Below are 12,721 nucleotides of genomic sequence, written 5' to 3' on the forward strand. Positions count from 1 at the left end.
AACTAATTAAACAAATATAAAAATAATAAAACCCCTTTTAGTTATGAGCTAACACTGTACGTACTCTGTATACAAATCCGAGTCTTAGTAATACATGTACATGTACTAGTACAGGACGGCCTCACGTATACACCACCCTCATTTCGGTGTTCCATGTTTTCCTTGGCTTCCAACAACCATTGTTCATTATATTCAGTATTTTTACCATTTTTCTACTGTTATTGACATTTTCGTACAACAGTTGCATAAGGGAAGGGTGAACAGCTCCGTATTTTAAGGTACATACAGTACATTTTACTTTTACTTTTTATGCAGATTTGTATTGATAAGAGATAAGATAAGATTTTGTTCGGATTTTTAACCCCGGAGGGTTAGCCACCCAGGATAACCCAAGAAAGTCAGTGCGTCATCAAGGACTGTAACTTATTTCCATTGGGGTCCTTAATCTTGTCCCCCAGGATGCAACCCACACCAGTCGACTAACACCCAGGTACCTATTTGCTGCTAGGTGAACAGGACAACAGGTGTAAGGAAACGTGTCGAAATGTTCCCACCCGCCGGGAATAGAACCCGGACCCTCCGTGTGTGAAGCGGGAGCTTTAGCCACCAGGCCACCGGGCCACTTTATATATGACATTGTGAACACGTTATCACACATTTTAGATGCATTCAATGATGAAAAAATTGCTCTTTTCCACCCACTGAAGATTTTCGCTTATCACATGGGGCCACGAACCTTAGCACTATACAAATGGGGCCCTCGTGTACTAGTAATAGTAGTACCAACAGTAGTACTAGTAGTAGTGCCTCTTGGTCTAAATGACCAAGCCACCAAGTCACTGCCAATGGGGGTGACCCTTCTAACCTGTAATCCACTTAACCCTTAAACTGTCCAAACATAGATCTACGTTCACTTGCGTAGCACTCCAAACGTAGATCTATGTTTTTTTTACATGCTTTCTTATGGAGAAAATCAAGGTTGGACCTCTACGCGCACAAATGTAGATCTACGTTTGGACAGTTTAAGGGTTAATGGTCTCTTGAATTCTGAATGGAAGAATATACATGGCTGGCTGCCATGACCTTGATGCTAGGAGAGACTGTATGTCTTTCACTGCCATTATATTTCCTGGATTAGCTCCTGTTTCAGGTGGAGTTAAGGTTAGGAATAGACACAGGAGACTTGTATCCATGTAATGAGCATGGAATACTACAGTACAGCACAGCCCCGCATATACAGCATCTCATTTTGGTATTCCACATTTTTGTTGGCTTTTCAACCGAGTCGTTGTTCATTATGTTCGGTGCTTTTACCGCTTTTCGCACAACAGTTGCTTAAGGGATGGACAACCAGTGCCATACATTAAGGTAAATACAGCTTCTCTTCACATAGTGATGTACCTGTCTACCGATGACTTGGACTTATGACGGGCTCTCTGACCAGTATGCTAAACTAAATAATGTATATTAGAGCTGATTTCTTCAATTCTATTTATTACAATATACATTACACTGATGTATAAACATTTAAAAAGATACCAGAAGTGTTATAAATGGCATACACATGACATTAAAACAATATCAAACATGGATGACACAAACCCACTACCATTATAGTATGCTCCTCACTTAGCGACGAATTCGTTTACCAACGTGGTCTTAGGAACAGAACTCCTTTATGTGAGGAGAGGCTGTATTGTATGTACTGCGTATTTACTTTCCTTATCTTTTTTTTAATGCCTAGCTGTACTGAGCACTTGATAAATGATGGTGTAAACATGTCATCAGGCGTTTTAGATGCATTCAGTAATGAAAAAAAACTTCCACCAGCTGGCAATTTTCACTCACCATGCGGAATTGGAAACCTAAGAGCTGTACAGACGGGGCCTGCCTGTACCGAAATCAGGTCAGGCATCAGTACACATTAGTGCCTACTTAAAGCTACAGGAATTGATCTATATTGTGTTCTCTCTTTTAATTCTTCTTGAAATAGATAGGATTTGAACCCATGGTAAACTAGTTCTCACACTAGCAGACCAATGCTATTACAAACTGGCTGTTTCCCACTGAGGCATGGTGACCAAAAATATTAAGAAACAATTTTACTATCACTCACTCCATCAGGGTCTTGCCAGAGGGGAGCCAATACCACAAAACTGCAAATATCCCCACCTCCCCTTCAGACTGCAAACACTGTACTGCCCACCTCCAGGACTGTAACATCCCCATCTCTCCTTCAAAGTACAGGCACTGTATATCCTACCTCCAGGACTAACATCCTCACTCATCCTTCTGAGTACAGGTACTGTACTTCCCACCTCCAGAACTGTAACTTCCTCGCTCATCCTTCAGAGTACAGGTACTGTACTTCCCACCTCCAGAACTAACATCTTCACTCATCCTTCAGAGTGCAAGCATTGTATTTCCCACCTCCATGACTAACATCCTTACTCATCCTTCAGAGTGCAAGCACTGTATTTCCCACCTCCAGGACTAACATCCTCACTCATCCTTCAGGGCACAAACACTGTACTTCCCACCTCCAGGACTAACATCCCACCTCTCCATCAGAGTGCAAACACTGTACTTCTCACCTCTAGGACTATAACATCCACCCCCTCCTTCAGAGCACAAACACTGTACTACCCGCCTCCAGGACTAACATCCCTACCTCTCCTTCAGAGTACAAACACTGTACTACCCACCTCCAGGACTAACATCCCACCTCTCCTTCAGAGTACAAACACTGTACTTCCCACCTCTAGGACTATAACATCCACCCCCTCCTTCAGAGTACAAACACTGTACTTCCCACCTCTAGGACTATAACATCCACCCCCTCCTTCAGAGTACAAACACTGTACTACCCGCCTCCAGGACTAACATCCCTACCTCTCCTTCAGAGTACAAACACTGTACTACCCGCCTCCAGGACTAACATCCCTACCTCTCCTTCAGAGCACAAACACTGTACTACCTGCCTCCAGGACTAACATCCCTACCTCTCCTTCAGAGTACAAACACTGTACTACCCGCCTCCAGGACTAACATCCCTACCTCTCCTTCAGAGTACAAACACTGTACTACCCGCCTCCAGGACTTAAATCCACAAGTTTTTCTTACTCTCATAAATTTTTTACAAAACCCATAGAATGGACAGCATTACACAAATAACCTATACATAGGAGAAACTTTATATATATACTTATTTCCTTTCCTTCATGTGTTAGTGTGACTAGTTAATAGTCTAAGACGGGCCAAAACGTTGTCAAAGTTTCTCCTACATGCAGATTATCTGTGTATTGTTAGTCGTGGTATTGTGCTTTTTGTTCTTCAGAGATGTGCAAAAGAAGGGTTTATTGTACAGTGGACCCCCGGTTAACAAACTTTTTTCATTCCAGTAGTATGTTCAGGTGCCAGTACTGACCGAATTTGTTCCCATAAGGAATATTGTGAAGTAGATTAGTCCATTTCAGACCCCCAAACATACACGTACAAACGCACTTACATAAATACACTTGCATAATTGGCCGCATTTGGAGGTGATCGTTAAGCGGGGGTCCACTGTATTATATTATGGTCAATGTCAAACCAGGAATGTGCACGTTAAGAAGAGATGCGACTACAGGTGCTCCTCGACTTACAATGGTTTAACTTTAAATATTTCAGCTTTACGATAGTGCATAAGCAATTACTTTTTAGACGAAACTTAAGATAATTACCCAGCATGAAGGCGGCAAGTCTGTGACTTGTAATCATTTAATTACTTTTCAATATTGGTATTTAGCGAGTTACAGTAATTATTTATTTACTTATTTAGTAAAACAGTGATTTATTTATTTAGCATATACTGTGGTACTTCGAATTTCAAACAGCTCCCAAGTCAAACAATGATGTAAGTGTATTTTTTTAAGTGTTTGTGTAAGTGTATTTTTGTAAGTGTTTGTGTAAGTGCATTTTTGTAAGTGTTTGTGTAAGTGTATTTTTGTAAGTGTTTGTGTAAGTGTATTTTTGTAAGTGTTTGTGTAAGTGTGTTTTTGCGGGTCTGAGATGGACTAATCTAATTTACATTATTCCTTATGGGAACAAATTTGTTCCACAACGGCACTTGAACAGCCTTCTGGAACAAATTATGGCCGAAATTCGAGGTACCACTGTATTCATATCTGACTTGATATTTTCAACCTACGGCGGGTTCATCAGAACGAAACTCCATCGTAAGTCAAGGAGCACTTATACATTCAGTACTTACAGATCCTGAGATGAACTCTATATCCTCTCTATTGATGAAAATGTCATCATTACCCCCTGGCTCTGCTTGCGGCTTGCAACAACACGATCCCATTACGAATTCACACACACTGCACACATTGGTATTGATTTCTTATCAAAATCATAGCACAATTAATCTTGATTTAGTTCTTGTATGTCTCTTACTAACTTTCCAATATATATGTTTATACATTATTACTGAATAATGCGCAGGAGATACATCGGCAATGGTTGTACACGGAGACTGTCGTCTTCCCACTGGCTACTCCAACACATCCTGGAAAAAAATATATACGGTGAAATTCTCCAAGGGATTTAAGTTAATGAAGATCATTGGATTGGTGCACAAGATTTTGTTTGGATTTTTAACCCAGGAGGGTTAGCCACCCAGGATAACCCAAGAAAGGCAGTGCGTCATCGAGGACTGTCTTATTTCCACTGGGGTTCTTAAATCATGTCCCCCAGGATGCTACCCACACCAGTCGACTTCCATCCAGGTACATACTTACTAGATGAAAGAGACAACACATGCAAGGAAACATGCCCAATGTTTCCACTTTTTGACTTCTTTTGGGTTATCCTAGGTAATTTACACATGTTACTTATGTATGATAATCTGTGTAACTGTTTTTATGTGTACCTGTAGCTGAATAAACCTACTTAAAATATATGACTGTATGAACTAGACATTGTAATAATAATACAATCTTTATTTCTACATGTACAAGGTATACACATCATAGCTGACATCAATAACATACTACTATACAGAAAGCCGCTTGTTATCCTGAGCATTTTCCGTAAATTAGGTCAGTTTTATCCTAGGATGTGAGCCACACCAGTCCACTAACACCCAGGATGTGACCCACACCAGTCCACTAACACCCAGGATGTGACCCACACCAGTCCACTAACACCCAGGATGTGACGCTTATAACAATCGGTGCCATTTACCGGATACCTCACACAAACATCCCAAATTTCAGTGAGAAATTAAAGTCACTAATAACAAACAGACAAATGAATAAGCACCACCTTCTCTTAGCTGGAGACTTCAACATCAACCTTGGCTTACTAGATGATCAGCCTGTAACTGATTTCATCAACAATATGAACAACACACTTCTCATACCAACAATAACGAAACCAACCAGGCTCACTGAGACAAGTGCAACCATAATAGACCACATATGGACCAATATACTAGCCCCCCTTAAATCAGGGATAATCACAGATAGCACTACAGACCACTACCCTACCTTCCTCCTGACAAACATTAGTAAACCACCACTTGAATACAACAAAGTCTCATTTAGACTCCATGACAAGGCCTCAGTAAGGAAGTTCACAGCTGACCTAGAGACTGTTGACTGGCCTACAGAATTCTCCAAGGCCAATGGTATTGATGACTGGACAGACATTTTTCTTAACAAATTACTTAGACTATACAACAAACATTGTCCTATAAAAACAAAACAGATCACAAACAAACGGCTTGGTTGCCCATGGCTAACCAGCACCATTCTGAAATCCAATGACAAGAAACACCAATATGAAAAGCAATATAGACAGGGCTTAATACACAAAGATACTCTTAAACACTATTCATCAGCTCTCACCAAAGTGATAAAAAAAGCCAAACAACTATACTACTCCAGTAGATTCACAGACACTAGAGGAGATATAAAAAAGACCTGGAAAACACTCTCTCAGATTCTAGGGACCCACAAACTGAGAAAAACCAAGAATATTGTCCTAACTAAAACTAATGAAACACCACTACATCCCACTGACACAGCTAACAAGATAAACGACTTCTTCTCAAACATAGGATCTAATCTCGCCAGTAAAATCCCACATACCAATGCCCATGCCAGGGACTACCTAGATGGAAATTTCCCTAATTCCTTCTATCTTGCACCAACTGAGCCCACGGAAGTCATTGAGATCATAAAGTCACTTAAAAATAACTCGGGGAATCTGTCTCATGTCCCACCATTACTGTACAAGCGAGCGGCCCATGTCCTTTCGCATGCTATTTCATTACTTTTTAACAAGTCAATAGAGACTAGCACCTTCCCGAAACTACTCAAGATGGCAAGGGTTACACCAATACATAAAGGTGGTGACCCTACAGACTTAAACAACTATAGGCCAATATCTAACTTACCATTGCTATCCAAAATCTTTGAGAAACTCGTGCACAGGAGACTGTATTCATTTATAACGGCTCAAAACATACTCAACCCCTGCCAGTTTGGATTCAGGAAAAATAAAAGCACTAATGATGCAATCATAAAAATGCTAGATCTGCTTTACACAGCATTGGAAAATAAGGAATATCCACTAGGAATTTTTATTGACCTAAGAAAAGCTTTTGACACAGTAGACCACGACATCCTATTCCACAAACTTGATCACTACGGTATAAGAGGCCATGCGCTTGCTTATTTCAAATCTTACATTACTAATAGGTATCAGTACGTCACCATTAAAGACACAGCATCAGCAACACGGCCACTTGATACTGGAGTTCCGCAGGGAAGTGTCCTTGGTCCCCTGCTCTTCCTCATATACATCAATGACCTTCCAAACGTATCCCAACACCTGAAACCCATTCTCTTTGCTGATGACACGACTTATGTCATCTCTCACCCTAATCTTGCCACCCTCAACACCATTGTGAATGAGGAGCTGATTAAAATATCGACTTGGATGACAGCCAATAAACTTACGCTTAACACTGACAAAACCTACTATATTATGTTTGGTAGCAGAGCAGGAGATGCACAAATTAACATTAAGATTGACAACACTCTAATTACCAGAAATAATGGGGGAAAATTCCTAGGCTTATACCTTGACAACAACCTGAATTTCAGCACCCATATCCAGCATATAGCCAAAAAAGTATCCAAAACGGTTGGGATCCTCTCCAAGATACGATACGTGCCGCAAAATGCCCTTCTCACACTATACCACTCACTTATTTATCCATACCTCACCTATGCTATTTGTGCTTGGGGATCAACTGCAGCAACACACCTAAAGCCAATAATAACCCAACAAAAAGCTGCAGTAAGAATAATCACTAAATCCCATCCCTGGCAACACACCCCCCCACTCTTCATAGATCTAAATTTACTCCCAGTTCAGTACATCCACACTTACTACTGTGCAATCTACATCTACAAGGCCTTAAACTCTAATATCAACCTTGACCTAAAACGCTTTCTTGATAGTTGTGACAGAACCCACAGGCATAACACCAGACACAAACATCTCTACGACATTCCCCGTGTCCGACTAAACCTTTACAAAAATTCAATGTATGTCAAAGGCCCTAAAATCTGGAATACCCTACCTGAGAACTCTAGAACTGCAGACACATTCATCACCTTCAAAACTACCATTAGAAAACATCTTATCTCCCTGATACACCCCGTCAACTAACTACACGAATACCACCTGGTGGTTCACACTTACACTCACTCACTCATTTGACCATAAACAGAAATATTAATCTCAGTCTTAAAATAATGAATCCTGTGATACTCCAATACTGAAACTATGTACTGTGCCAAAACAAAAGCATTCACATTGCTAAACTCACAAACTAGTATTTAGTCACTTAGCCATAATACCAACTTACCTCATAATTTGTAATATTTTACAATTAAGAATAAAACTAAGTATGCCCGAAATGCCTAGCCATGCTAAGCGTTCTAGTGGTACACTCTGTAATCACAATTTTACTACATGTAAACCAAACAATAACCAAATTTCTGTAAACTCAGCATTGTAATCCTTATAGAGAATAAACTTTGAATTTGAATTTGAATTTGAATTTGACCCACACCAGTCCACTAACACCCAAGTACCCATTTTATACTGATGGGTGAACAGGGACAGCAGGTGTCTTATGGAAAGACGTCCCTAATTTTGGCCAGCTGTACCGGAGATTCAAACTCCAGACCTCATAACTCTAGGATAGAATAAGAAGCAATTCTCAGATTGATATTTAAAGTCTATATTTCAGAATGATACAATGTTTGTACAGAGATAGGTGACATTTAGATGTGCATACAGAAGGTCCCATAGTGTCCTGTGGACTAGTAGGCAACACTCTCGCCTCGCACACTGAGTATTTGCGGTTCAATCCCCGGCCGGGTGGAAACATTGGGTGTGTCCTTACACCTGCTGTTCCCGTTCACCTAGCAGTAAGTAGGTACCTGGGTGTTAGTTGACTGGTGTGGGTGGCATCCTGGGGAATAAGACTGAAGGACTGCAACAGAAATAAGGTAGACAGTCCTCGATGACGCACCGATTTTCTTGGGTTATCCTGGGTGGCTAACCCTCCCCTGCATTATCCTGGGTGGCTAATCCTCCCCTGGGTTATCCTGGGTGGCCAATCCTCCCCTGGGTGGCTAACCCTCCCCTGCATTATCCTGGGTGGCTAATCCTCCCCTGGGCTATCCTGGGTGGCCAACCCTCCCCTGGGTTATCCTGGGTGGCCAACCCTCCCCTGGGTTATCCTGGGTGGCCAACCCTCCCCTGAGTTATCCTGGGTGGCCAACCCTCCCCTGGGTTATCCTGGGTGGCCAACCCTCCCCTGGGTTATCCTGGGTGGCTAACTCTCCCCTGAGTTATCCTGGGTGGCTAACCCTCCTGTGGTTATCCTGGGTGGCTAACCCTCCCCTGGGTTATCCTGGGTGGCTAACCCTCCCCTGGGTTATCCTGGGTGGCTAACCCTCCCCTGGATTATCCTGGGTGGCCAACCCTCCCCTGGGTTATCCAAGGTGGCTAACTATCCGGGGTTGAAAAATCCGATCTATTATCTCAGTACGCAGAGAATTTTGATTAATTCAGGAAGGCCAACCGACAAAGAATAGATAGTTTCAATTGACATCCTTCCCTATGATGCATCCCAAACAGCGAACAAATTTCTACGTGTTAGGTGCTTCACCTATTTACGTAAATAGGTGAAGCACCTAACACCACTTGGGAACTGAATCAGGCCATGATTAAGTTTATTTAGGTACAGGTACACACGAGTAGAATTATCATACATAATGTGAATTATCTATGATAAGCCCCCAAAAAATTTGAGTGGCTTATTTCCACTGAAAGGTGGAATTGGGGGGTCAGGTGAAAGGTGGACACTGGGGTTGGATTTTTATCCTGGGGGGTTAGCAGTCTGGACTACTGGTCTTATTCCTGTTGAGGTCCTTTAATCTACCACAGGATGCAACCCACAACGGTCTATTAACACCCATCAACCCTGGCATTAATACCTCTTCTCTTGAGAGGTCCAGGAACTAGAGGTCAACCTCCTGGAAGTTGACATTCATTTTATTTGCAGCGAAGCACTAAACCTCAACGAGCCACTAGACAAATTGGGAACAGCTGGCATTCAGGTTTGATCCAAGGAAGGCTAAGCCACACTCCTTGGATCAAGAGCCTCCAGCATCCAGGAACTTGTCCTTAAGGGGTCCAGGAGGCAGAGGTCAACCACTTGAAGGGTCCAAGAGTCAGATACCAACCTCCTGAAGGGTCCAGGAGTCAGACCTCAACCTCCTGAAGGGTCCAGGAGACAGAGGTCAAACTCCTAAAGGGTCCAGGAACTAGAGGCCAACCTCCTGAAGGGTCCTGGAGTCAGAGGTCAACCTCCTGAAGGGTCCAGGAACCTGAAACCAACCTGGTGAAGGTTCAAGGAGCCAGAGACCAACCTGGTGAAGGGTCCTGGAGCCAGAGACCAACCTGGTGAAGGGTCCTGGAGTCAGAGATCAACCTGGTAGGAGGCAGAGTCCACACCCAGCTCGGCCTCACAACACAACCTGACAACCAACAACCTCCACCACACACAACATCCCCCCAATGAAAAGCAGGGGTGTCACTAGCACGTTAAGAGACCATACAATAAGTGTCAGGGGCCCGAGACTGTTCAACTGCCTCCCAGCATACATAAGGGGGATTACCAATAGACCCCTGACTGTCTTCAAGACCCCTGGTTGTCTTCAAAACCCCTGGCTGTCTTCAAGACCCCTGGCTGTCTTCAAGACCCCTGGCTATCAAGACCCCTGGCTGTCTTCAAGACCCCTGGCAGTCTTCACGAAGGCGCTGGATAAGCACAAAGTCAGTACCTGACCAACCGGGTTATGTTTCGTACGTTGGATTGCGTGCGGCCAGTAGTAACAGCCTGGTTGATCAGGCCCTGATCCACCATGAAGCCTGGTCACAGACCGGGCCGTGGGGGCATTGACCCCCGGAACTCTCTCCAGGTAAACAACCTCCACCACATCTCACCACACAACCTCCAACACCTCACCACACAACCTCCACACCTCACAACCTCCACCACACAAATCGCACCACACAACCCTCACCACAACCTCACCACACAACCTCCAACACCTCACCACACAACCTCGCCACACAACCTCCACCACACCTCACCACACAACCATCACCACACAACCTCCACAACCCCACAACTTCCACCACACAACCTCCACTACACAACCTCAACCACACAAAACACAACCTTCACTACACCTTATCACAAAACCATCACCACACAACCTCCACCACACAACCATCACCACACAACCATCACCACAAAACCATCACCACCACACATCAAACAACCATCACCACACAACCACCACATCACCACACAACCATCACCACACAACCATCACCACACAACCACCACCACACAACCACCACCACACAACCATCACCACACAACCATCATCACACAACCTCCACCACACAACATTCACCACACAACCTCCACCACACAACCATCACCACACAACCATCACCACAACCTCCACCCACAACCATCACCACACATCACCACACAACCATCATCACACATCACACAACCTCCACCACACAACCATCACCACACAACCATCACCACACAACCATCACCACACAACCATCACCACACAACCACCACCACATCACCACACAACCATCACATCACCATCACATCACCACACAACCACCACAACATCACCACACAACCACCACCACAATACCACTGCACAACCACCACCACAACATCGCCACACAACCACATCACCACACCACCACCACAACATCACCACACAACCACCACATCACACAACCACAATAACATCACCACACAACCACCATCACATCACACAACCACAATAACATCACCACACAACCACCACCACAACATTACCACAGAACAACCACACCACACAACCACCACCACAACACAACCACCACCTCACACAACAACACCACACAACCACAAAACAACCACATCACCACACAACCACATCACACAACAACATCACCACACAACCACATCACCACACAACCACACCACACAACAACCACCACATCACCACACAACCACCACATCACACAACCACAATAATATCACCACACAACCACCACCACAACATTACCACAACAACCACATCACCACACAACCACCACCACAACACAACCACCACCTCACACAACAACACCACACAATCACACCACACAACAACCACATCACCACACAACCACCACCACACAACCACATCACCACACAACCACATCACCACACAGCAACAACCACATCACCACACAACCACCACATCACACAACAACCACATCACCACACAACAACCACATCACCACACAACCACCACCACACAACCACATCACCACACAACCACATCACCACACAGCAACAACCACAACGTCACCACACAACCACATCACACAACCACATCACCACACAACAACCACCACCACCGTCGGAGAAATAGCAAGCATCGAACTTAAGCTAAAAGAATCCTTTAGGAGTCAGGAATCGCGGGAAGAACTAAAAGCTATAAATGAAATCGAAAGAAACCCAAAGTATTTCTTCTCCTATGCCAAATCAAAATCGAGAACAACGCCCAGTATTGGGCCCCTACTTAAACAAGATGGGACCTACACAGATGACAGCAAGGAAATGAGTGAGCTACTCAAGTCCCAATATGACTCAGTTTTTAGCAAGCCGCTAACCAGACTGAGAGTCGAAGATCAAAATGAATTTTTTATGAGAGAGCCACAAAATTTGATTAACACAAGCCTATCCGATGTTATCCTGACGCCAAATGACTTCGAACAGGCGATAAATGACATGCCCATGCACTCTGCCCCAGGGCCAGACTCATGGAACTCTGTGTTCATCAAGAACTGCAAGAAGCCCCTATCACGAGCCTTTTCCATCCTATGGAGAGGGAGCATGGACACGGGGGTCGTCCCTCAGTTACTAAAAACAACAGACATAGCCCCACTCCACAAAGGGGGCAGTAAAGCAACAGCAAAGAACTACAGACCAATAGCACTAACATCCCATATCATAAAAATCTTTGAAAGGGTCCTAAGAAGCAAGATCACCACCCATCTAGAAACCCATCAGTTACAC

At 43.8% G+C, this 12,721-nt stretch overlaps 1 protein-coding gene across 4 annotated transcripts in view; it reads right to left on the reverse strand.

Moving 5' to 3' along the window:
* LOC128704640 (RING finger and SPRY domain-containing protein 1) overlaps window positions 1–12,721 on the reverse strand; it is a 68,980-nt gene that overhangs the window by 51,604 nt on the left and 4,655 nt on the right. For 3 of the 4 annotated variants that reach the window (XM_070079603.1, XM_070079602.1, XM_070079605.1), the window contains exon 2: window positions 4,253–4,549. In XM_070079603.1, coding sequence (XP_069935704.1) covers window positions 4,253–4,345 — 93 coding nt within the window. In that variant the 5' untranslated portion in view covers window positions 4,346–4,549. The remainder of the gene's footprint in view (window positions 1–4,252; window positions 4,550–12,721) is intronic. The other variant, XM_070079604.1, reaches the window with a different exon arrangement.

Source organism: Cherax quadricarinatus, chromosome 100 (assembly GCF_038502225.1).
Source record: "Cherax quadricarinatus isolate ZL_2023a chromosome 100, ASM3850222v1, whole genome shotgun sequence".
NCBI classification, from domain to species: domain Eukaryota; kingdom Metazoa; phylum Arthropoda; class Malacostraca; order Decapoda; family Parastacidae; genus Cherax; species Cherax quadricarinatus.